Source organism: Acinonyx jubatus, chromosome A3, assembly GCF_027475565.1.
Source record: "Acinonyx jubatus isolate Ajub_Pintada_27869175 chromosome A3, VMU_Ajub_asm_v1.0, whole genome shotgun sequence".
Classification (NCBI taxonomy): Eukaryota; Metazoa; Chordata; class Mammalia; order Carnivora; family Felidae; genus Acinonyx; species Acinonyx jubatus.
The window spans coordinates 122,115,239-122,141,200 of NC_069388.1; the positions used below are offsets into that span (position 1 = coordinate 122,115,239).

Genomic DNA, 25,962 nt, shown 5'->3' on the forward strand with positions numbered 1-25,962 from the left:
GGACAATGCCTGGCAGCCAGGTGGCAAGAGAATCCAGTGAGCTCACACGTGTGAAGCATGTAGAACAGAGCCTGCTGTGCAGGAAGTGCTGTACAAGGGTGGCTGACGTTTTCCTTCCCACTTGGTACACCCGGGCGCCGTCCAGGCTTGCCGTCCAAGGCAGATGAAGTGCCTGTGCACCCCTGGGTGGGGAGAGGTCCCATCAGGAGGTGCTGGACACTCCCCCTGACTTTCTCCCCTCTTTGGACCATTCTGTTTAACTCTTCCTAATGACCGTGGTCTCTAAGCTTCACAAGACAGATGGGAGGTTTTCAGAAGACAATTAACAAATAGCAAATACACCCAAAAAAAAAAAAAAAAATTTAAGGGGTGAGGAATAAAAGCAAAACCAGTGAATGCACAAAAGGCTGGGACTGGGTAAGGCTGCAGAGCCCAGGTTTCTCCTCTCCTTTTCCATCCCCCCTACATGGGCTTGTGGGCCCCGGGTTGTTTGCTATGAGATCACAACCTGTTTGCCTCCCAATGGTCTGTGTTGACTGTGAGATGGGGACTCCAGCTGATCCATAACTGGGGGGAACTCCCGATCTCCTGGCCCCCTCTGTTATGGAGAAGCAGGACAAGGTGGTCTGACTTTCCTAGCCTTTCTGTGCCTCAGTTTCTTCATCTGTAAAGTGCAGGTGCAAACAGGATCTCTCGCATGAGATTTTTACAATATTTAAATAAATCCATACTTGAAAAATGCTTTTTTAAAAAAATTTTTCTTAATGTTTATTTGTTGTTTTTTAGAGAGAGAGACAGAGCATGAGCAAGGGATGGGTAGAGAGAGAGGGAGACACAAAATCCAAAGCAGGCTCCCGGCTCTGAGCTGTTAGCACAGAGCCCGATGCGGGGCTCAAACCCACGAACTGTGAGATCATGACGTGAGCCTAAGTCAGAGGCTTAACCAACTGAGCCACCCAGGCGCCCCTACCTGTAAAATGCTTTTTACATGATCCTGTTACATGAAATTGAAGGTTCGTGACATTTTGAATGGTATTTTCACGTTTGTCCTAATCAATAGCAAAGCATACCGTAAGGCAGTGTATCATTACCGCTTAGTTTTACTTATTACAGTAACACATGTTACTCTTGTATACGTATTCATACCCTATGTGCCATGCGTTCTGTAAGTTCGTTACTTAAGAATGATATTTTTTAAGAAGGAACTGCTTTCAGAGATCTACCACTCAGTGGCTGTTTAGGTATAGATGAACAAGTGGTCTAAACCCATTTCTCAATCCATCTGTGGGGAAGGACTAACTCTTATATTCCCAATCTGTCACAGACAGATATTTTCACAAATAACAAAAATCCCATGCTTGGATGTCGTGACAGTGTCAAGCTGTTATGGAAGTTTCCGGATGCTTGCTCTCCCTTTCCTTGTTACCACATCATGGACATCCGTCAGTGGATGCTTTGAGAAGCGCTGATGTAAGCCAGTTTGTAATGGAACCGTTAACAGTTTGTGCTAAATCTTCCGCAAGCTCACTGTGCTCCCCTTGGGCTCATAGTCTAAGTGCCCAGACCCTTGGAGCAGATCTTCACTGGATTACGGAGCTCCCTGATACGCCCCGCAAATGCACGCTGGCTGGCTTGTCCGGCCCTTAGCCTGGGCGTGCAGGTTCGGCCGCTGCTGTGATGCCAACCTGTTCCTCGGCTCCTCCCTGTAACCACTCCACTCTAGGCTTCGCTGGGGAGCTTCACCCCCGACAGGCTGCAGCAGGGGCTCAGAGCCCAGGCTGCCCCTTATCCACTCAGACCCACAACCCTGGTCCCAGGGTGCTGTAGGAAGCCCCCAGCTCAGGTCCTGGCACAGGAGCTTGGGTGTGATGCGATGCCTCTTCATTCCCTGCCATGGGTGTCAGGTGCCCTTTTCTGTCTCCTTCCACAGGCACCAGATCCCCGGGGGCTGCGGACCTCACCAGCAGAGATGTCTCTGTCCTAGAGGCACACAACCAGGCCCGGGACGACGGGGAGGCTTTTGACTTCTTCAAGCAGCAGGACCAAACGGAGGATGAGGGTCTACCCATCCCAGGCCTGCAGGGTCAGGATGCAGGGAAATCCTCTGAGGAGGAAGAGGAAGAGGCACTGGACCCTCTGGGCATCATGCGGTAGGTCTCCCCATCCTAGATGGGCCCTCCTTCTGGCTTGTTCCTGGTGATGGCTCTTCTCATCCTCTGTCCCGAGAGTCTGAGAAAACCTGTCTCTCTGGATCATCACCCCATGTACCTGGGGTGCTCAGGGAACTGGCTCTCTACTCACTCTCAACATGCCTATTCTTAGAGCTAGGCTCGGGCATTGCCTTCTCCCTGGCCCCAAGGCGGGCCCCTGATCTCCAGCTCCGCACTGAGTCTTGGGAGTCCCGACCCCTGACACCCCACCTCAGCAGCCCAAGAGCCCCCGGGTCTCCACCGAGGTCACCACTGATAGCCTGTGACTTGTGGCATGTGATTGGAGCGCCCTGGGCTGCATTTCGTTGTTCTTAAAGCAGGGGTGTTTACCTTGGCCCTGCCTCCCCCAAGGCGGTTGTAAGGCCTGTGAGTTACATGGGTGGAGGAGACTGATAACCCTCAGGGTGCTGACTGTGTGATGAAGAAGGTAGAGTGAGCCCTGGGGTCCCCTAGCCAGTCAGCTGTGTCCCCTTTACATGCACATACATGCACACAGGTGCATACACACGTACGCTGGCTGGAGAGGAAGAGGTAATCCAGCTGCGGTCTTGGTGGTCCCTTAGTGTCCTGATTCTGTCATCTGATTCCTTCTCCTTTCCTGGCCCTCTGACTGCCTTAGCCAGTCACTGAGCTGCTCCCAAGCCCCCACTGCAGGACCACCCTGTGCTGGGAGTAGGGGACCACAGGCAGGATGAGCCCAGAGAGACATCTGTTCCCAAGGCCTGTCTGATGGGCACAGGCTGAGGTGTGTGGGAAGGGCCTCCCAAGCAGACAGACTCAGCCACTCGAGGGCCCTCACCGCTGCTTGGCCCAAACCTGCGAGAAGCAAGGTGGGAACTCCTAGGTGTTTCTGAGCACCTACCACACACGGGGCTTTGTACTTTGCACTTCACATACTGTGCCTCATTGATGCCCTGCCTGCAAGCAGATGCTGTAAAATGGGACGTTTTACAGATTAAAGAAACAGAAGCCCGCAGAGGCTGAGTGCCATGCACAAGGCCAGACAGCTGGTAAATAATGGTACTGGGATTCAAATCCAGTTCAGGGCCCCGGACTGTGGTGTGGACTAGACTGCTTGGGCTTGAATCCTGGCTCTGCCACTTGCCAGCGTGTATCCCTGGCAGTTTACCCTTGTCAGTTTCCTGCAGTGAAAATAGAGCACTGCCAGCACCTCTCTTTAGGGCTCTTGTGGCGACCGCCCTTCTCATGGTGCCAGCTTGCTGCCCCAACACCTCCGCAGAGCCAGCCGCACACCCACAGCGACACTCCCTCTGCCCTGGTGAGAGATTGAAGTTCAGCCAACAGACGAGGGAGGCCCGTCTCGCAGGTCCTGTTCCAGAAATTAGGGAGGGGCAAGTTCCACTTAAATGACATGAAAATCACAGTCCAGAAAACTCTGCCCGCCATCCGCCAGCTTTCCTCTCCTGGAGGGGATGTGAGGCTGGGCACACACAAGAGGGGTGGCTGCAGGGCCCCCGTGAGACCAGCCTACAGGGGACAAGGGTTCACTCTTGGGAAAGATCTGGTGCTCTGGGAGACACGGCACCAGAGCCAGAAGTCGGGCAGCGCCTTGGTGCCCAGGAGTCAGGTCCCCCTGGCCCTCCATGGCCACCTTGACCTGGATGAGGGACCAGCGGCCCTGTGGAAGAGGCAGTGAGGTTATTTGGGGAACAGTTTGTAACAGGCACTCCTTATCAGCCTTGCACAACCTGCAGGCCCTTCTTGGGCTTTATTTTGGTAAAGATAAGGCTTTGTTTGAACTCATGCTCTCTGTTGTTCTGAGTAACCACACGTAAAGCCAAACAGAGAAGGACTTTGGTGGTTTGCGCCAGCCTTTGGCTGAGGGTCATGCTTAGCAAAGCGGCTCCTTTTTTGGGTAGGAAAATGCTCTTTGGGGTTGGCAAGGGCCGCCCTGAATTTTCTACTTATTTCAGTAGCAGATTGTCGGGAGATGTGTCAGCCATCTGGGACCACCCCCTCTCCCCCCCCTTCCCCCCCCCCCGCCCCCAGCACTGTCCCCAGCTCTGCACTCGGGGGTGGCAGGGGTGGGGGTTGCTGATTTCTGAATCCTGGGAAAGCTTAGCATCTGAAAGGGATCCCAGAGGTCTAATAAGACCTCCTGCTAATTTTTCCTTTAATGACTGGTGTGACAGTGGTCAGTTCTGTTGGTCCCATCAGGAAAAGTAAAAACTAACATTTTTTGAGAGCTTGGTAAATGCCAAGAACTGATTCCCATTCTCGTGAATAGATACTTCTATTTCTGTTGTTGTTTTGTTTTTAAGGTCATGACACATCACCTTGCTCTCAGGACCTGTGTGGGTCTGGTTTGGGAAATGGTACTCTAGGAAGCCAGTAGAGGCATCAGGCTCTGTGTGTTTGTGTGTGTGTGTGTGTGTGTGTGTGTGTGTGTGTGTGTGTGTGTGTGTAAGCTGAAGTTTGGAGACAAGTAGCTCATCCAAATTCATGCAACCACAAAAGGCAGAGTCAGGACTCAGTGCCCTCCCCTTGCATGCACCGTCCCTCGGTTCCAGTCATTCTGCAGTCTGGGAGGTGGGCAGGGCCTGGGATTATCCACAGATGGGAAAACTGAGGAGAGTTGAGCAGGCACTTGGCTGAGCCTCATACATATGTGGCAGAGCCCCACCTTGAACTCAGGCTTCCCCCTTGGCCTCTGCGAGGGCACCCAGGTGGGCCTGTTGACTCTTGCACAGTGCTGTCCCCCCTGCCCTTTAGTGGGGAGCATTCTGGTTTTTGCAGGAGACTTACACTTAGCATGTACATGCCCCACCCTGCCCTCAGTTCCTCTGCAGATGCGGCACCCGCTATCCCAGATGTGCACCAACCCCCACCCCCAGTGCCCATCTGGGCCTGGCTTTCCAGAGCAGCCACGTTTGACAGGCGTGAGTCCTTCCTGCCTTGGACCCGGTGGGGCGCTGTCGCTCCACCACAGGACTGCCGGAAGGGGGGGAGGTCGCCAGCACAAAGCCCCGTGCAGGGACTGCCCGGGCTTTTCTTTGTCTCTTAAACCTGATTTTGATTAGGGAGAAGACGACTTGCTACACCAGTAGAAAGTGCTTAAAGATAGAAAGAGCTTTCACTCAGCCCATCACAACTCTGCCGCTCTCCTGCTGCTCACAGGGTTTTGGGCATTTGTGTCCCCGCGTGACCCACATCACTGCATGCACAGCACACATGCCTTTTATGCTGTGCTTTTCACGGTGGATTCTCTCACAGTCGCTTTCCACGTCCTGCGTCATTTTCATATTTAACTCTATTGTAGAGACTTCACACATTTGCGAAAGGTGGAGTTCTACTGTAATAGTTCTGCCTTCCGCTGGAAACACTCTGTTAAAACCATTTTTAATTGTAACTTGAATAATACAGATTAGTACAGAAAAATTGAAAACACAGCAAAAAGGCCTTTTGCCATGGAGGTATAGCTTTTGGATATACATTTTTAATACCAGAATGGGGTGATGTTGTGTACACCGCTCTATAATTTGCTCTTTTTTTTTTTTTCAGCATATGTACTGGGTCTTTCCAGATCAGCAAATAGGTTTCTACATTCTTAATCCTGTGCTAGTCTGTTGGTCAATGCCCTGCACATGGCTTTGCCAGGCCTGCCTGAGGCATTGTGGTGGTTTCCGTACGTTTTTGCTGTTACAGGCAGTGAGGAAGTTTATCACGTATGGAGTTTTTCCTCCCAGATAACTGCCCCAGAGCAAGGCCCTGGAAGCTTCTGCCCAGGGGCCTCAGTTGTGCTACTCGGTTATGTAGAATTCTTTAGGGACTTAATACCTCTCTGTTGGGAAGGCGTTTTTGCTTTTCTAAACCCTGCTCATCCGAGAGGTCCTCTGCCTCTCACCTCTTCCTCCAGTGCCCAGTGAGCCCCCCTACAGCCCCAGGTCCCTGAGGACCCTCAGCTCCCCAAGGGACAGGCTGGTTCCTGCATGAACATGCCTTCTCTTAAGGCCAGGCTTCCTGCTCTCTGCTCACAGGAGGGGGAGCCAGCCCCCACTGCACTGGGCATGGCCTCAAGTGGTGAAGCTGGACGGTTTTTTTTGGAGTGAATCACATATTTTGTCATAATTATTTATACAAATTTTGCCTTATCTTCATAGAAGAGTCATATGTGTCTTAGTATAAAAATGTTTTACTCCTTATATTTGGATAAAGTCACTCCTCTGGGATGACTGTGTGGTTTTGAAAACCTCCTAGCGCACTGCCTGGTACCCCCAGATTTGCTCTAGTTGGGGATTTACTTATTTGTGCCCCAGCTTTATTGAGACCTAATCGGCACATAACATTGTATGAGCCTAAGATGTGCAATGTGATGATTTAATGCACGTATAAATTACAAAATAAACCACAATAAGGTTAGCAGACTCCTCCATCTGAGAAACTAGTTCTGAGATTTGGAAGTGAGATGTCCTCCAAGGTGGGCTGTGGAGGGGCTATGCAGGTGGCCCCAGCCATACCTGGTGAGGTACCTGACCTCAGAAGCTGCTTCTCCTCGGCCACCTCACTCACGGGCCTGGGATCCCTTTAATGTTCTGGCCCCTGCCTAGGACAGCAGGCCCCGCTGGGAGTCTCGCCCTGGAGCTTGTGAGAAGTGCCCTCAGACCTGGGCTTTAAGGAGCCCTTTAGGTGATTCACAGGGAAGTTCACGTTTGAGAAGCCCCAGAAACCAAAGTTGATGACAGTCTTGGATATGGTGGGAAGGAAACGACGCAGGAGCAGCAGGCCCTCCGGCCACAGCTCTGCCATCCACTGGGGCTTCCAGAAGGGTGAGTTCAGGGGTCCATCCTGCTGCCCTCAGTCCCCCGCCCTTTCCAGCTCTCAGGCTTTCTCTCCTGTCACCCACCACCTGCCAGAGGGCAGTTGTTCCTGGTCACAGTGGGGCCTTGTCCTGTACCTCAGCAGACAGCACTCAGCCGCGGCCTGGCCCAGAACCAAAATCAATGAGGAGCATGGTGACAGCCACCCCCAGCTGCACCCTGGAGCCGTCCCACTGATCGATTGCAGCACGTCCCCCGTGAGAGCAGCACTGCGTCCATTTCCCCATCTGCTTCGGTGCGCGGTCTGGGCTGAGTGCACCATGTGACAGTGCTTCCCTTTTTTCCTTCAGTAGCAAAAATTTCAGTTCAAGAGAAGACTCCTACAGAGCCTCGATATATATAAAACAGAGTGAGGTAGGGTTGGCCTGGTTGGGACAGGACTAGAGGGAGACTGGATCTCTGCCCCCTTAGCCTCAGCTCACCTCGCACGTGGCCCTGAGTGGCTCTGCAGAAGGTCCGGGCCTCTTAGAGCGTGGTTTGAAAGCCACTGGGAAAGCTAGATGTGCGGACACCCCAGAGCAGAATCAGAAGCACACGGTGCCGGGTTCAAAGCCCAGAGGTGCCCCTTTACCAGCTGGAGGGCACTGGGCAGTTTCTGTTTTTATAAATTAAAGACAAAGTCCCAGTGACAGGAAGAATAAAATGAGAAGTACAAGAAATTACCCTGGTACAATGTTATCAGTATTTCAGATTTGCTTTGTGCTGGTTTGTGTAAGCCGAACTAAAGGCAGCCTTTCCACTTCCTGTTGTGTTACGCAAACATCAGCACTTACCTAATTGCCGGGTCACCTGGTACAGCCTGTCAGACTTGCTGCAGCCAGGTTAGAGGGATGCCTCCCGCAGCCTTGGTCTCGAGCCAGGGGCTTCATTGGCTGTCCTTGATGGAATTGAATGGTTGCTTGACTCCCTGGGGACGGAACCTTGAGAGCTCATGCCTGTCATTCCCCTGCCTCAGGCTGCCTAGAACTCTTGTGGCAGCCCCCGAGTAAGAGCATTAAAACGACAGAGCCTTTGGGGCGCCCCGGTGGCTCAGTTGCTTAAGTGTTTGACTCTTGGTTTTGGCTCAGGTCATGATCTCACGGTTTGTGGGTTCGAGCCACACGTCAGGCTTCATGCTGACAGTCCGGAGCCTGCTGTCCGGAACCTGCTTGGTATTCTGTCTCTCTCCTTCTCTCTGCCCCTCCCCTACTTGCTTTGTCTCTCAAAATAAAACCTTAAAAAAAAACAAAAACAAAAAAACCAGAGCCTTTAAACTGTGAGGGACTTGAAGGCAAATCCACTGTTTATTCGTGGATATTACTGAGGAGCCAAGACCACACAGCCATGTACCTTCCTGGTGGGAGCTCCAGCCCCCTGACCACTGGCCCAGGAATTCACCCATTACCCCCAGCCTGAGACTGAATCCATGCCAGGGTGCCAGCCTCACGACCCTTGTCCACGCGTTCTCCATGTTGGGTGTTAGGGGTGATGGGGTTGCTCAGTTGCAGGGACTGCCAGGTCCCACTGGTCATGTCAACATTTCGGGTGTCATCGGGGATGTGGGAATAAACCAAGGCCTCCCAGGTGAGACCAGGCAAGGGCCTTGATTCAGAACTGGCCATAGCAAAGGAGGGGTCCACCACCAGGACCTGCATTTAGCAGAGGCTCAAAGGCACGCTGGGAGTAGGAGCGATTCTTGGTGGGAAAAGAGAAGGCACAGGTGTGCCCCGACTGGAGGCTGTTGGCAGGGGAGGCTGCTAACTGGAAAAGGGGCATCCTGCATGCTGGGCGGGTATTTGGGGGTTTGGTCTCCTGGGCTGGTCGCTGCAGGTGGTGGGACAAAGTTCCGTCTTCCGTACACTCTGCTGGCTGCCCATTTGTATATTCAGTCTTGCAGGGCCGTTTTGGATGTGGCCAGAGCTGGGTCCTTGCTTTCCACTGGGTGCAGCCAGTGGTGTGGGTGCCATGGCAGGTGAGGGACAGTGTTTGGCCCCAGTGCATAAAGGAGGAATGTCCTCACGCACAAACCCAGAAGGGAGGGGGAGTCACTGAAGTCCTGGTCCGCCAGGTGGGGCCAGTGGCCTGGACAGTCAGGCTATGGCTGTTGAGAAACAGATCCTTGAGGGTGACTCTGGGGTTACAGCAGATGATGGGTGTTTACCAGGCAGGCCCTGTTTACTTTTTAGGGCCCAGAATGAAGTCTGTTGGGCCGAAACATGACGTGACCCTGGACAGTATCAAGTGCACCTGTGATCACAGGCTTCTGCTGTGCCCTGGGCCAGCCTGCACGTGGGCTCCACACACAGCTTCCAGAGCATTCCTCGTTCCCATTTAACAGACAAGGAAACAGATGAGGGAAGTGAAATGACTGGCCTGAGGCCGAACATGGGTTCCCTTGCATCCCCCCAACCCCTCCAGTGCTCCTCCCCGGGAACAGAAAGGCCAGAATCTTCCCCAGGCCTTTTAGGCTGTGGCCCCAACTTCCCCTCAGACTCTCCTCCTTCACCTTAGCATTTTCACAGAGCTGTTCTCTGCCTGGAACACAGCTTTCCCGACTCTGCTCATTCCCCATCCAGCGCTTCCCTGAAGCTCCTGTCTGGGGGACGCCGGTCCGGTTCGTGGGGTGACAGCCTCTCCTCGGTGACCTGCACTGCCCTGATGATCGGGCCACTGTGGAAGCCCCGAGACCTGGTGCTGCTGCAAATAGCATTGTCCCGGAATAAGCTTCGCAAAAGTGTATTTATTGGCATTCAGAATTTTCTCTAAATGCAATAGAAACTGAATTTAAAACTAAAAAATGAAAAATGCTTTATTTGAAAGCAGGAAAATTGTATGACTGGAGAGGAGATTAATTTCCTTATTTGGTTAAGTGTCACCCTGGCTTTGAAGGTAAGTCATGTTGTCTGTGAGTCTTGGCTTCAGAAGGGCCTTCTGTTTAGTCCAGGAGATGCTCCTGTAACTCAAGTGATGCAGGTCCTGGGCAGCTGGTGCCCATCGGTGGTCTGCTGGGGGGGGCAGGTGCATCCGGAACATGGACATGGGCCCCCTTAGTGGCCAGAGGGGAGGCTACTGTCATGTGTCTGTCACTGTCACCAGAACTGCCTGAGCCACGTGAGCAGGGCCGTCAGCCTCAGCGTCTGCCACCTCCGTCTCAACGTTTGCACCACATCCGCCTGCAGAGTGCGGCCTGGTCTGGACATCTGTCTTCCATCAGGCACGCAGTGCAGGAGAGTTGATGTCTGTCCACGCACACGCCTGCATGCTACAGGAATGTTCTTCCCCATGCCTGCACCCATCCAGGGAGCCTGCCCCCCACCTCCCGCCACCCGTGCTGCGCCAGAGCCTGCACAAGTTCAGGTGACCTCCTTTGTGCCCGCCAGGAAGGCAGGAGCAGGTCTGTCTATGGCACACCTCTCTGCTCAGGGCCCAGTTGCCCCATTGCCCCATCCCTGGTGACAGGAGACTAAACTGGTGAAAGAACAGGCGGGGCATCCTTTACCATGTGGGTGCAGAGGCAGGACTGGCAGGTGCAGCACAGTGGGGAGGTGCATCTCACAGACAGCCAGGTGGACGCAGGAAGAGCAGGGGCAGAGCAGGGATGGTGGGGGGCGGGGGCCATGGCCCGTGTGTGCAGCTTGAGTCCGCGCCCACATGATCTGTGAGCGAAGGAAGAAACCCGGCTTGGAGACTCACCTCACACATGACATTCCTGACCCTGTCCCAGAAGCCAGAAATCTGGTATCATTCTGGATACGCCCCTTCTGCCCACTGATCACCTCACGGTCCACATTTTCTAGGAGCGCTTTTGCCTTCTGATGTTCTCCCTGACCCTGTCTCCTCGTCACACTGCGGCACTCCCCCAGGCCAAGACTGATCGTTTTCGTGGATCACGAGCCAAGCTGCCGTGGGGACCTGGTTCATAGTCATGCCTGAGTCATGCCCCTGGCAGACCCCCCACAGCTGGAGGCCTCATTCCCTCTGCCTGGGTCCACATCTACATCGCCTCGCCTCGCCTCCTCTGGGAACCCCCTGAGCTGGGTGGGCTCCTTCCTCTGTGCTCTGCGTGTTCTGGAACTGTTGCTCTGTGTGGTCATGATTGGTTTATATATCTCCGATTTTTAGCTGTGAGCTTCTGGGGACCGTGGCAGGTCTAACTGCCCTGCCCAGGATCTTGCACAAGGGAGGTGTCTAGCCAGTGCTGGGTCACAGAGGGCACTCGGAGTGAATGCCTGAGCTGCTTACAGGGTGGCTGAGGGCAGATGAGGAGACCAGCTGACCTGCCTGCCAGCTCTGGAAGAGTGAAGCTTATATTCTCTGTCTCAGACTGGTGCTGGGAACCACCTCTCTTCACTCTTTCCACTCCTCCTGGGGGAGTAGGCAGAAATAAGTCTGAATAAGAGCTATACTGTCACCAGTGTGTCCATCCATCTATTCATTTGCCCTCTTTCCCCTTCCTTCCTTCCTTCCTTGCTTCCATCCATCCATCCATCCCTCCGTCCATCCTTCCATTCTTTCAGCCAATATTATTGAGTGTCTGCTCTGGACCAGGCACATTGTGGGTCCCAGAGACTAAAGTTTGGGAGCCAGTGAGGGCAGGCCCCTGGGGCTTTCAGCTGTCAAAGCTCCATATTTCCTCCTTATTCACTGTCTCCCCTGGAGACAGTTGGGGAGAGTTGGGGAGACAGACCGATGGCCTGTGTGGAATAACGGGGTGGAATACAGATGGTCCCCAGCTGAACAGTCGTATGTGCCACAGATTCAGTTAATTTCAGTTCAAGGCAACAAAAGATCAGAAATGTCTTCAGGAAGAAAAGACAAGAACATTCATCCAATCTGAGAGGAAAACGAACATAGCAGGAAAGTCAGGCCTAGTTTGTGCTCTCAGAACCAGAAGTAGGTGTAAGGAGGGAAATTGTTGAAATCTGCAGGGCTTCTCCAGACGTAATCAGTCACGATTGTTCTCTCGCACTTGCTTTGTTCTTCAGACAGTCCCCTTCTTTCCATGTTCCCTCTGGTTTCTGGTCCACGGGAGGCCTCTTTCCCCTGTGCCGCTGGGGGCCTGTGTGCTGGAGGAGGATTTGGGCTTGCTTTCCTAAGGAACTCTTTCAGGGCCTGCTAGTTTCTGAGCAGGGCAGACCTGCGGGCAGTGCCGCAGGTGGCAAGGCCTCAGCCCTGCCCTCCCTGGTCAGGTGCGGATGGGGCAGAGGATCCAGGAGCAGGGCCAGCTCAGGGGTGGCTGTCAGGTGATTGAGGGAAGCAGTGGGGCAGAGCCCACAGGCCCCAGGCTCCACAAAACCTCCAACACAGCTTCCTGGGCTGGCCCCAGGGTTCTGACTCAGCAGGTCTCGGCTAGAGCTGTCTCTGGCTGGCCTGCCACGAGGGGCATGGCCTGTCTTTGGTACCCACTTCCCAGGGGTCATTAAAGCTGAACTGGCCCTTCAAGGTGTGTGCCATGGCACGCCTGAAGTTTTCTGGGAAGTATTTGCTGTGAGGAGGGAAGAGGCCAGGCCCCTTTCACCTTGCCCAGCACCACAAGCAGAGCCTGGGGTGGCGCCAGAGCAGAGACGAGTCCCAGGTGGCCTGTGACATGAGCCTGTCTGGATGTGCCCAGGATGGAGAGAGAGCAGGGACTGGGGCACGTGGGGCACAGCCCTGCTGCTGAGTCTCTGCTCTCCATCTTGTCCTTGACCTGTGCCACTTTCTCCCAAAGAGCAGTAGGACCGAGCCCCTTATCCTCACCCTATCCCGAATCTCCTTCCTGCTCCTGGGACACCTTGAGGGGCCGAGAGCACAAGACCATGAGGGGGCCTTGGCACTGAGCGTGTAGGTGTGCTCCGTCCTGGGTGTGGGAGCCTCCAGCAGGTGCGTTTGCAGCTTTCATAGCTTCTCCCATCTCAGCTGGAGCCTGAGATTCTACCAGAAGTCCACATCCAGAGCGTGTGGATGGTCGCCTCTGAGCACCCTGCCCTCCAACACCCAGCAGATTGTGTGTGTGTGTGGAGGAAACGAGGGAGCATTTACCAAGGCTGCTTTCTGCTGTTCCCCGGGTCCAGGCCCTGAGGTCTGTGTCCAGCCCCCTTTCCAAAGGGCTGTGCAGTGACTCCGAGCCTGGCCCCTGGGAGCATTATGGGCATTGACCCCTGCAGCCTCCAGAAGGAGAGCAGCCTCTCTGACCTGTGACCATGCATACAGGCCTGAGTCCTGGGTAGCCCTCCAGGGCTGGGAGTTGTCTGGCAGTCTGCTGGCTCACTCATTCACCTGCTCTTCCCACACATCCTGACATCAGTGGTTCCTGGGGCACAGGGCTCAGCCACTTCCAGTAGCAGGGTCTCACGTCTCCACTGTCAGGGCACTGGAAAGTTCCTTCTTGACATGAGCTCAAACTCACCCAGCCTCTGACCAGGCCACCTGCTGGCCATTGGGGCTCTCATCAGAAGTCCTAACCTAGAGCTGTGTCTGATTCCCTAGCTCCAAGAAGCCCAAGAAACGCCCAGAAGTAGCCATGAAGCCCAAACCCTCACCCCGACTCACCATCTTTGATGAGGAGGTGGACCCTGAGGAGGGGCTCTTTGGCCCAGCTCCGAAGCTCTCCTCCCCCAAGGGCCCCGCAGAGGACATGCCCCTCAAGGACCGTAAGTAGAGCCTCTGGGTGTTCCCATTCCTCTTGGTGACCCAGCCAGCCTCTGTCAATGGCTTTGGACCTACCACACGGGAGCATGATGGAAATCTCCTCGTTGTCCTGTTTCAACATGGTACATACTCAGCTTATGGAGATTTTCTGCTGGAGAAATCTAGCCTTGTGCTTTGTGTCCCCATAGCCTGGAACATTCCAGGGCTGTATGTTTATTGTCCTCATCCTGTGGAAGAGGAGGGTGGTCATCTTTATCACTTGAGAAGTATGGGTTGTGATTGGTGCAAAAGCATCTTTGTCATTCCGGGGCTAGGTGTGGCCACCGGCTGGAAAGTAGACACAGCCACCCTAGCTGTGCTGTGACTCTGTACAATTTGGATTGTGATGAGAGATTTTGTGTTGCCTGCATAGACCCCACGGAAGGGTCCTGTGCAGAACTGGAAAGGGGAAAGCTGAGTAGCCTGGGAACTTCTGTATTTGTCCATAGGTCTGATCTTTCCTCATCACACCCAGCTTCTCATTCAGGGTGGAGAGTAGATGCTCCCCATTGATGCACCCAGCACTTGGTGACCACCCTCTGGGGCCAGGCTCTGCTGAGCCTGAGAACACATGGATGAGAAAGACACAGTCCTGGCCTCAGGACTCCCACAGGAGACCGGACATCCCCTGACAATTGTAGGGCAGCCTCTGAGCACCTGTCCCTTGCTTCCTTCCTGCCCCCACCTGGGCCCATTCCTCTGGTTCTTCTGTGCTCTGCCTTGTCCCTTGCTCACTGTCTCCTGGCTGGGCCAGGCCATCTCCACCCTGTCCCCCTCTGGCAGCTGAGGATGGGCCAGGACTTCCTCTGACCACTCTGCTCCTGCCTTCCCCACAGCCCTGAAGTTGTTTGAAGATCCTGATCTCGGCGGCGCTGTCCCCCTGGGTGACCCCTTACTGCTGCCTGCCGCCCATATGAGTGGAGGGCCCACGCCCCACCCGGAGCTGTTCAGGTACCACCTGCCCCCAGCGGTGCTCTTCCTGCTCTGAGAGTACCTGGACGGAGCCAGGGACCCATCTCAGTGTGGGAGCATCTCACCAGCTTTGGCCTCCAAGGAGGCAGTCTTGGCTCATCAGAGGCAGGAGCCTATGAATGGGTGCCGGCCAGGGGGCAGTGGCAGGGATTGGGCAGGGGGTGGGGGTGGTTAGCAGCCCAGGGCAGCTCAGCAAGTTCCAGAAAGGACTTCATGAATGCAAGTCTTTTTCTTTTCCTTTTCACACTCATACTTTAAAAGTTTATGTGAAGAATAATCAAATTAGGTAGTCGCAAGAGCAAGTGTAGCTGGCATAAATAGGTTTGGGAACAACTCAAACGGACTCTTGGTAGCTCGCAGCTCTCCCGGAGGGAGGGAGCACAGATGTGCTGGACAGTGGCCGGACCCGGCAGGGTCCCATCAGCAGGTCTCCAAAGAAAGAGCGAGGCTTAGTCTGTTCCATGGGGGGCTCCTTCTTCCAGAGTGTGTGCCAGGCATCAGTGTGTTGGACTTTGCACACTGCCTCAGTCAGTCCTCCAGCCTCCGACATAGGTGCTCTTATCTCCATTTTAGAGAACAGAGTGTGGGAAAGGTGACTGGCCCAAGGCCACAGCTCCCCAGGGACAGAGCCAGGATCGGAATCCAGCACACCGCCCATGCCCTGTCCTCCCGTTCCTTCCAAGGACTCTCTAAATACTTGGAGGAGAGGCTGGGAGATCTGCCTCCCACCCTGGGCCAGCAGCTCTCCCTGGACTTCGGAGCATGCCTGGTAATTGTGCGTCTCTGTTGGGTCACCTGTGCCCCCAGAATGTGGCTGTGCTCGGCGATTTACAGGAAGCCGAGCCGTCTCTTTCCAAGAACGGTTACGTGGAGCCGGGGCATGTGGTTCCGGAAGGCTGTCATCTGCACCCTCGTTAGCAGTCTCGGGCTGTTAGCCCCGTGAATGCCCACCAAACCTGAGTCACAGCGAAGGCCTCTTGTCTGTACATCTCCCCATGGCCCCTGGCATCTGTTCACTGTCATCCTGTGTCCTTACCCCTGACAACCCCGACAGGCTGGGAGAAGCTGGGGTCGTTACATCTTCAGAGGAGAAACTGAGGCACAGGGAAGCAGAGCACTAGAGTCAGCCCCAGGGAGGGTGGCAGGGCCCTGCTGCCACTGGTGTGCCCTGCCCAGGGAGGCTCTGCCACCTCCAGGACCCTGCGTGACCCAGGGAGGCCATTGCAGTGTGACTTTCCTGGCACAGCCTATTCTAAATCCATGACACCAGCACTTCCCGACCCATGTTCTTCAGAACTCCGTGCTCCCTTTAGAGGGGTTCTGTGGCCAGACAGCTGGGCAGTACCGTTGTTAAGCAGGACTCTGTGGGCATGAGTGGGAAATACCATGTAGCATTTCACATTCTTGTTGGTCCCTGGGACTTTTTCCTCTGTGGTGTCTCTTGGCGTCCCACAGAGCACTCTGGGAGCCACTGCTTTAGAGAACATGAGTCCTGCAGCCCTGCCTTCACTCTGCCAGACGTCTGGTGACAGAGAACTGACTTTTTGAGAGCGGGAGCCATGTTTTCTTCTGCTTTGTGCTGGCTCCGTGACTATCCAGGCAGTGATCGGGGTTCCTGATAGCAAACTTCTTACACCTCATTCATTCACTGATGGCGTCACCCATCCGTTCATTCTGTCACGGCCGTCAGCTAGCACGAAGTGGCACGGAGTGGCGTGCCCGGCAGTATGCGGATAAGCCCCCACTTCCCTCCAGCTGTGCAGCCACACCAGTGGGAGGCTTCCAGGTGTGGTCTTTAACCAAGGCCTGTCCTCTGCAGGGGCCTGGGGAGGAGAGGTGGGACTGGGGTCTTCAGAACTCCCCACAGCCTCTCCGTGGTTGACCTTGCACTAGCAGGGCCTGGAAGAGAAGAAAGCTGAACCGTGCCTTAGTGGAACCTATTTCTAGCCGTGGCTCAGGGAGCCCACGAGGAAAGGGGTGCTCCTGCAGCCCCCTGTCGTCCGAGTGTGACTGCCACCTCAGAGAAGCTTCTGATCAGTTCCGAGGGTATGGATAATTCAGTCCCTCTGAGCTTTTCCTGGGCTCCAGCCTCCTGTGGAAGATGCAGGGAGAACCAGCACCTGCCCCAGGAGGGTGTTGCCTGCAGGGAGCCGGGGCACGTGTGAGCTGAGGTTGTCAGGAGCTGCCTGCCTTGGGTTACACTTCTTGGCATCACCTCAAACCCGGGACAGCTGCCTCTCTTTGAAGGCCTGGCTTGGGCTGGTCCCTCTGGGTCTGGGCTGGGAGGACACCTTTTGCTCAACTTCTCTGCCATCCACAGAAGCTCTGAATTCTCCCTTCGGGGTGTGTCCCCCACCATGGGAGGCTGACCCAGGAAGCAGGCAGGGTGACCCAGAGCTCCTTTGGCAGCTGGTACTTGGCAGGCAGCCCCTCCAGGGGACGGTTGTGCCGGGCGCTCCACGCTCAGACAGGCCTCTTCGTAGCCCTGCTGATGTCTGAGCTGGATCCCATTTACAGATGAGGAGACTGAGGACCAGGGAAGTGGAGGTGATGAAGTGGACCTGAGGCCCCTGATGGAGTAGCAGGAGCAGAATGGGACTGTGCTGTGGGCGCAGTGCTGTGCTTCTGGGTACACAGTGGCTCTGCAGCCCTGCTGGGTGATGCCACCATCACCATCCTACAGATGAGGACACCGAAATGTGGAGAAGCCAAGTGGCCTATGCAAGCCCCCCACCCCAACCTGGGCCTTCTGCCTCCTGCACCTGTGCCCTCCCTCCCTGACCCCGGCCTGGCCGAATGAGGCCTGTTGAGATATCCTGAGACACTTGGCCCAGGTGTGGGCCGCACCTATCTGGATATTTCTGCTGGTCGGTGGCTGAAGAAGCATGTAAAGGGCCAGGAACCCTCATTTAGGAATTCAAACATCGGCCCTTGGATTTCAATGGGAATTTTCCATGTAACTCCGTGAAAGCCCCCAGGACAGTGTTACCAGACCCTCCCCCCCCCCCCCCCAAACCTGGGTCTCCTGCTGTGGTTCCAGATCAGACCGAACAGTGCACAGCTTCCCCCAGAGGGCAGGCTAGAGGCTGCTGTGCCCCTGGGAACGGGAGGAGAGTGTGCTGTCCTCCCTCTGCCCAGCCGAAAGGAGAGTGTGAAAGCACTGGTCAGGGCATTCTTCCTTAGCATCTTGTGGAAGCGAGAGCGTCCCTGAAATGACCTCATCCAGCCCCTCACCAATTGGGAAATGAGGCCCAGGGAGGGGAGGAGACCTGTCGGTCACTTACCTTGCAGTTCTTCTTGCTTTGCGTCTTCTCTGAATCACTGTGTCCCAGATGGGACTGTCATCTGTCAAGGGACAGAAAAGTGGACAGCAAGTGTCCTGGAGCCTGACCCAGGGAGAATTCCGAGGGGACACAGGTGTGTGGAGGTTATCACAGAGTCCCAAGGGAAAAGAGGACTCCCTGAGGAGGCAAGAGGGGTCTGGGTCAGGTCCTTAGAGGCAAAAGGTCCAGCAAGTGTCACCTGAAGGGCCTTGGGGGCCTGTGGCCTCAGCATAAGGAGGGATCCTCCACCCTGGAGAAACCCCAACCTGGGAGGGCTTCATTGCATTGGTGCCCCAGGAGGGCAGACACACCCAAGAGACCCACCCATCCCCAGGCCAAGTCTTGTTCCTTCACAAGCTGGCCATGGGCCCCAAGCAAAGCCCTTTATCTCTGTACTTCAGCTTTCATATCTGGAAAATGGGGCTAATACCTGCTACCAAACAGTGTCTTGTGATTATTCAGTGAGTTAACGAATGTGGAAATGCCTGGCCGCAGTAGGTATTCAGCACAATGTTGATTGGATGGGTGGGTGGGTAGTGGATGGATTGAATGGGTCTTGCATTATGCATCTGGTCTCCAGAAAGTGAGTTCCTCCACCAGGAGCTGGCAGCAGGAGCTCCCTCAGGCAAAGAGGGCAGAACCAGGTTGTGGCGCGCTTTTCTTAACTGCCATCTGGTACCTGGGGCTGGTCCTGTGTGACCATCACACTGCTGTGGGCTTTAATCCCACCCAGCGATGGCTGTCAGCTCCCGGGCCATGGTGGCTCTAACCCTCAGTAGGCTGTCTGGCACCCGTGTGGCCCTCAGTGGGCACCATGGATGGGCAGCCCCACCCCACAGTGGTCAGAGCCCCTTATTTATTCTTTCTCTGGCTGAACTTGGCCTAGATAAGGGCTCAGCTTCTGAAGTCTGACGCCTTGATTCTGACTCAGGCACTGTCACATGCTGTCATCTCAGGCGGGTAGCTTGGCCTCCTGGGGCTTGAACATCCACATCTGCTGGGTGGAGATCAGCCATGCCCCTAAAGGGTTTGGGGATAAAACAAGATAATATGTCCAAAGTGCCTGGCACAGAGCAGGCGCTCTGTATCTGGCAGCTGTTGCTATTATTTCTTGAGAGGTTGAAGGACAAGCCACCTACAGGGCCATCGTCTAGAGGGGGACCACCTGAAAAAGGCCCAGAGGCCGCCAAGGGGCTGGCTCTGCTCCAGCTGTGTTGTGCGGCTGCAGGGAAAGAGAAGCCTCCCCTCAGTCCTCCCCGGGGGCAGAGTGGGGGAAGGCCAGGTTGGGGCGGGGCCTGGGCACAGTCCCCAGGGGTGCCTTGGGCCTTGCTTCCTTTGCGGGAGATTCTATTCAGGGCTTCCCCCTCTGGTTCCCTAGAGTTGAAGAAGACTTGGACCAGATTCTGAACCTGGGGGCCGAGCCCAAGCCCCAGCCTAAGCCCAGACCACCAGTGGCAACTAAGCCAGCACTACCCAGAAAGCCAGCTGTGCCCCCCAAAGCGGGCCTGCCTGAGGCTGTGGCGGAGCAGCGGAAGCAGCAGCAGCAGATTCAAGCCATGGACGAGATGGACATCTTGCAGTATATCCGGGACCATGATGCACCTGGCCAGGCCACCCCCAGCCTCTTCTGACCCTCCCACCCCTGTGCTGGCCCTGGGCTGGCAGAGCCTGTCCCCTGCAGGGATGTGGTGAGGTGGGCACATGCCCTGCTGGGGTGGGACCTGTATTCCCAAGGGGGGGCGGGGGTGGCCACCCAGGTCACAGGACCCCTGTACTACTACCTTGTTCCTTTTCTGTTTTGTCTGGAGTGTCGGAGAACCCTGTGGGGCACAGAGAGAGAGGTCACCATAGGAATTGGAGCCCAAATTGTCTCAGCCATGTGGCTGTGGAGGGAGAGCTAACCAGCTCAGCCCCCAGGATGAAGGGAGACCAGAGGGGCTCCAGGAAACTGTATCCACTGCATAGTAGGGAGGGTCTGCCCAGCCTGGGGGGAGGGGGTGGAGTTCCTGGGATGTGTGGCTCCTGGGGACCTGTAGGCTCTGAGAAGGTCCCCAGGGGATGGGTGCTGAGGGGGTGCCGGGAAGAGCTCTTGGTTGGGCAGGGTGTCCCCAACCCTGGGCTGGCTCTGGTCACCAGGTGCTAATAAGCAGCATGGAAACTTCCCATGTTTCCAACTTGAGGGAGACCTGAGGCCCAGCCCTGCCTCTCAAGCCTGACAAGCCGCTGGTCTCCCTCCCTCCTCCTTTCCCAGGGAAGGCCTAGCCACACATTGGCCTTTTTGGGCCTCTGGCCCCATGGCCAGTATCCAGCTTTGCAGCTCTGAGCAGAATGGTCATAGCATCCTCTAGCGCTCTGCCTGGGCCTGCAGCTGGGGTGTTCTACTCCCAGTGGGCCTCGGCAGGACGCTCTTGGCTGCCACTTCGAGCACTCTGTCCAGTGGCACATGCGGCCAGGCCTCCCCTGTCCCCCAGATCTGGACATGCTCACTGGCCTTTCAGCAGTCGGGGCCGCCTTTCCAGGGAGAAGGAGCCCTGTGCCGGAGCAGGGCCAGTGCCTTAGACTTCTCCTGGATGCCCCACACCCCGGCACACGGGTCTGCGCATGGCACAGCGCTCAGGAAATTCTCAGTGAATGATCTTTAATAGAGCAAAGAATCTCTTTTTTGATATATTCTTTGTGTCCAGAACTAGTTTTTAACGAAACACAGTTTTTAATGAAACACAACCACTGTTGTCCCTTGGCTTTTCCTGCTTGACAGAGACATTGGAAGGGGGTTTGGGGCTAGGCCCCCAAACGCTTTCCTGATCAGGGCCAACAGCCAGCCCTGAGGGAGGCCCCCTGGCCAAGCTGGATTCTTGCCGCCTTCAGAGTCTCTAGAACCCTGCTTCTGTGCTGTGCCTGGTCCTGCAGGGCGGCTGGGGGTGGGGGGGGGGGGTGGCGGGAGGGAGGGAGCACTCCCCCTGCCCTGTGCTGTGTCTCATGTACCCTGGCACCCTCGTCAGCTGTCCAGTCTGAGAAGACTGCCCTTCTCCAGCCTGGGCCAGAGCTACAGGAAATCGGCACTTGTGAGGTCTGAGAGCTGAATGCCTTCTCCTCTGGCCTCACCCGGCCTCCAAGGCCGCTCTCCCCAGGGCCCGGCACTGGCCCCGGTGGCTGCACTTCCCTTTCACTGCCAGACCTCCACGTCCCCACCCCGGAAGGCCTCGGAAGGAGTGAGTGCCGACGTGAGGGCTGCCTCTCTGTTCCCTCTCCTGTGCCAGCTCCCCACTCACCACCTCCCACCAGCTGTGGCATAGGGGCAGAGGGCTCAGCTGGCAGGTGCCTGGAGGCCTTGGGGGCTGACCCGCTGGAAAGGGTCACAGATGGAACCTGCCATTGTGGTATGGGTGGTGTGGGTTCATCCACTGTGTCTGGTGCTGCCTAGACACTTATGAAGATGTGCATGTCCCCCGTAATGATGCTCAAACTGTGGCTGGTTCTCCACCATGGGTCTGTGACCTACTGGTGAATTGATGACACCCAGTAATCCAATAAAGTTCATGTCAGTGACTCATTCCAACTGGTGTCTTTTTCTGTGCCTGGGCTGAGGGGGAACAATGTGGGGGAGGGCATCTATTAACAGTGAGCTCAAGGGGAGCTGTCCTTGAAGGACCCTGGGGTCTGCCACAGCTCCACTTAGCCCTCCAGGCTGCTGCCTGGTAGGGCGAGTTGAGGCCAGAGGGAAGATTCCACTGTGTAAACTGAGCCAGAGGGACTAGAAGCCCAGGCCCTGTAGGGGTCATTGAGTCAGTCACTGGCCAGCCAGGACTCTTGAAACAGTTTGGAAAGAAGACCCTTCCCTTCTCCAGACTTACTATCTCCTTAGAGTGGGGACTGGCCCAGGCTCGGACTGGTCTTAGGCCCTTTACTCTCTGATATCACACAGCCCTACCAAATAAACCCCTCCATCCATACACAAGCCTGTCCTGGCCCCCACACTCCTGCCTGAGCTCAGATTCTGAAGTGCTGCTTTGTGCCTGGGCCCCAGAGGTCCTGGGCAGCTGCCTCTGTGACACTGACAGTGGTTGGAGAACTAGATATGGGTCCCCAGGAGCCAGGGAGGCCCCAAGCAGGGACAGCCTGTGGGCCAACATTGGCCTCCCCACACTGCTTGGTTTTGGATCTCATAGCCAAGCTTGAATTGGGGTCTTGGCTCCCAGGAATAAACAGTTGGGCTCTTCTGAGAAGGAGCCCACAGCCAAGAGCCCGCAGCCGAGAGCTCACGTACAGAGAAAACCGAGAAGTCGAGTTTGGGGCAGCAGCCTTTGTTAGGAAGCCCCCGTGAGCCCTGCGGACAGGATGTGCCGTCTGTGGCAGGGGCCCCGCTCCCTTCCTGCATTGTTCCTCTCAGGAAGCCAGGAGCTCAGTTCTTCTGGAAAGTCCCCATTCTAGCTCCTGTCCCAGCCAGGCCATGCAATGGGGCTGACTGGAAAGTGCCCACCTTCTGAGCTCTGGTGTCCCGTGATCATGTCCCTGCGACTCTCTAGAACTCACCTGGCCTCCACGTGCACGGTGGGGGGGCTGCCTGCAGCTCAAGTCCTCATACTGGATGCATCAAGACAGCACAAGTCCAGCCTCTCTTCGGGGCCCTCTGGCCTTAATGCCCAGCTGCCATCGTGGATGGTACTTGATACACTCTGTGTGGAGATTAAACACCCAGTGTTAGGCTTTGGTTTGTCTCTGCCCCTGGAATCTGCAGGGAGGCCTCGTGTGGAAAACCATGTTCATTCGGTTCTCCGGCTCCCCAAGTGTCCAGCTGAGCAAATCCTGGGGAAAAGAGAAGGGCAGTGGAGCTGCTCTCCCTGGCAAGGCGGCCCCGGCCAGGCAGCAGGCGCCTCCCAGTGCTGCTAGGTCTTTGTTGTCCAGAGCGGGCACAGTCAACACTCAGAGGCTTTTTGAATGGCTGACCTTTCAGTGGCCAGTTTTGGATGCAAACTCTGACCACTCCAAACCATTCCCTGTCAATGCCCTGAGGCCTCGGGGTGGGGATAACTGATGAAGGACCCTTAGAGAAATCAGCCATCCGGCTCTGGGCATGGAAGGGTCTAGGTTTCAGTCTAGCTCAGCTGTGTGACACCCTCCCACCCCGTAGCCCACAGTGCCGAGTGAAGGCGCCAGGTAGACTGACTTCCTCTTCGTGCTGAAGGAGATTCCATAGGCTGGTCAGACTCTAGCTCATCGCAGAGGGACCCCTGCCCAGGACGAGCTGGACGCTAATGGGAAATGGCAGGCTGTTGGATGGGTGGTCAGGAGGCACCGGCAGCCTCAGCCCAGTGCCCAGTGCGCAGCGCCCAGCGCCCAACCTGGGCACTGAGCACAGATGGCAGGTGCTGTGCTCCATACAACATGGTGAATGAAACAGCACGGTGAGAATAACCTGGAGTTCCAGTGTAATCCCTCTCGTGGCTGACCTTGGGCTCTTGTTTTCCATGGCTCGGCCACCAAAGACAGCTGAAGGATTTCATTTCTCAGCCGGCATTCAGGATAAAAGCACAGCTTCTGGAGCGGGGCTTATGGGCTGAGCCCCTGGCCTCAGTAAGCGGAATCCCTACTGACAACTTTCAGAGGCGCTGATGTCTCTCTGACAACTCAGCAAATAGCAGCCTCTAAATTGGTTTTTTAGTAAAGCTGAGTTAGCTCCCTCCAGCCCAACTGGCCAATCAGGCCATCAATCAGTGAGAAGGAGAGGGAGGCCAGGGCTAAGCAGGAGGCACAGCCTGGTGCTCAGGGGACACAGGGAGTGAGAGACCCCACGAACATTGCCTGAGCACCTCCGGGTTACAGTACCTTTCCCAGGCACAAAGATGCAAAGATGGAAAAACATGAGCTGGTAAAGCTGGATCTGCCACGAGCCATGCTGAGCCCTGACTCTCGGTTCTGTTCTTTGGGCCGCCTGCCCAAACAGCAGATGCAGCTGAAAGAGGCCCCTTGCTCATCCTGTGCAGGCTCCTCGCCGTCTCCTGTCCTCTCTGACACCTGCCAGCCCGGAGCATTGGTGTAACCTGAGCCCGGCTCTCAACCTGAGCCCAGCTCTCCCGGCTGCTGTAAGAAAGTATCACAAATTGAGCGGCTCTGAACAACCGGACCTTACTCTTTCCCAGTTCTGGAGGCCGGAAATCCGAAATCAAGATGTTGACGGGGCCACACTCTCTCTGAAGTCTCTAGGGGAGAATCCTTCCCTGCTTCTTCCAGATTCTGGTGGTTGCTGGCACTCCTTGCAGTCCCTGGCTTGTCACTGCATCCCTCCCAACTCTGTCTTCATGTGGCCATCTCTTCTGTGTCTTCTCTGTGTCTGTGTCTTGTAAGGACACCAGTCACTGGATTAGGACCCAGTATAGAAAACCCAGTATGATCTCATGTTACCTTAATTACATCTGCAAAGACCTGGTTTCCAAATAAGGTGTGGTTCATGGCTTCCAGGTGGACGTGAATTTGGGGAGGATGCTGCTCCGCCCAGTACGGTCACTAAGGGACTGGGACCTTCAAAGCAGGCTGACTTACTCGATAGCAGAGTGATGATTTCTGCATCTTTGGGGCCTGGCAAAGACCTTCTCTGAGGGCCTGTCGGGTGCCATTTGATACTTACCATGGAAGGTTTGGGAGACGCTGGAATCAACATGCCGCTAATCGTCCCAGCCTTTGTACATCGCTTGTAACCAGAGGCGGGAGCAGGACACACCGGGCATGTGACATGTGGAACTCTAGGTCCTTCCCCACGTGGCCAAGGTGTGGCCTGACCCTGCCCCACCCCCCACCCCCCCCCACCTGTGGACCATCGTGCCTCCCCTTCCCCGATGCAGTGGCAGGCCCGGAATGGTCTAAATTACTTCCTGTTCTAAGCCGTTGGGTGTTGGAGGCAAGGTGAGGCAGGCAGCATCCCATCCTGTCTTGTCCCATCCTGTCCTGTCCAGCCACGGCCTCTGTGCCATCCTGTGGCCTCTGTGGGTATTTCAGCAGTACCCTGTCACCTCCTCCCTGTCTGTGTCAGGGAGGGAGCAGGGAGGGAACGGTCCTTGTTGGACACTCTCCACGTGCCAGGGGCAGAATACTCTCATTGGCAGCTGCCACCTGAAACGCCCAAACTTCCTGATCAAAAGTTGCATGTCATTATTAAATAGGGAAACTTCAAAACTTACTAAAAGATGACTCTCTAGAGCAAGCTGTGGCACAAAATGGAGAGTCAGCGGTGCTCAGATCAGTTCTGGGGAACAGCGGGCTGCGTCCCCTTCCTAGAGGGTCGTCTAGAGGGGCCACACACTTCCTGCTCAGCGCCCTGGCTCTGGACACCCAGACGCTCTCCCAGGCAGCTGGCTGCCGGGCTGCCCTCTTGCCGTCACCCCTTCGTCTTCTCACTGGGCCTCTGAGGAAGCTGGAAAGGGCTCTGACAAAGTTGACGGTGGGTGGGCGTGGGGGGGGACCTTCCTCCAGAGCGTGAGAGCTGCTGGCCGCCTCCCTGGGTGCCCGGGGGGCTTTCTTCAGTTGGTTTTCTTCCTTTGTGAGACCTCTCTCGACTTCCCCACGTGTGCGTTTCTGCTTTTCCTTTTGGTTTAATAGCCACTTTGCTGATTTCCCCCAGCAAGTGCTGTGGGTCCCAGAAGGTGATTCTTTCAGAGTAGATGGCAGAACAGCTGACTTCTTGTCCTCCTGATGGCCCCCCCCACCCCCACCCATGGTCTCTCCGACCATCAGGAGCAGCAGACAGGCTCTGCTTGAGCCACTGGTGGCCCGGGGGCCTCATTTTACTGCCTGGTGGTCTGGGATTCTCATCAGGCTCGTTGGGTTTTATGGGTGGCCCTGGGATTGGAACCCCGACCTCGCAGACTGTAAAATCCACCAGCATGGGAATGGAAAATTCTGCAGCACCTTGGTGAAAGTTTGGCAGGTTTTTCAAAGTTTACCATGAATTTACCACAATGATCTAACAATTCTACT

The 25,962-nt window shown here is 55.6% G+C and overlaps 1 protein-coding gene and 1 long non-coding RNA gene across 2 annotated transcripts in view; one reads left to right on the forward strand and one right to left on the reverse strand.

Annotated features, from left to right (window-relative positions):
- The window catches only part of HS1BP3 (HCLS1 binding protein 3), a 31,026-nt gene extending 9,481 nt beyond the window's left edge, over nt 1–21,545 (forward strand). Inside the window, exons 4-7 of the mRNA XM_027033266.2 lie at nt 1,931–2,150; nt 13,496–13,659; nt 14,533–14,647; nt 19,370–21,545. Of these exons, the coding sequence (XP_026889067.1) occupies nt 1,931–2,150; nt 13,496–13,659; nt 14,533–14,647; nt 19,370–19,622 (752 nt within the window). The 3' untranslated portion in view covers nt 19,623–21,545. The remainder of the gene's footprint in view (nt 1–1,930; nt 2,151–13,495; nt 13,660–14,532; nt 14,648–19,369) is intronic.
- On the reverse strand, nt 9,811–19,583 carry LOC128311302 (uncharacterized). Its single transcript, XR_008289654.1, has 2 exons — nt 17,953–19,583; nt 9,811–16,567 (listed from the first exon to the last, which is right to left on the reverse strand). It is a non-coding gene; the product is annotated as an uncharacterized LOC128311302 (long non-coding RNA).
- Nucleotides 21,546–25,962: the final 4,417 nt, after the last annotated feature.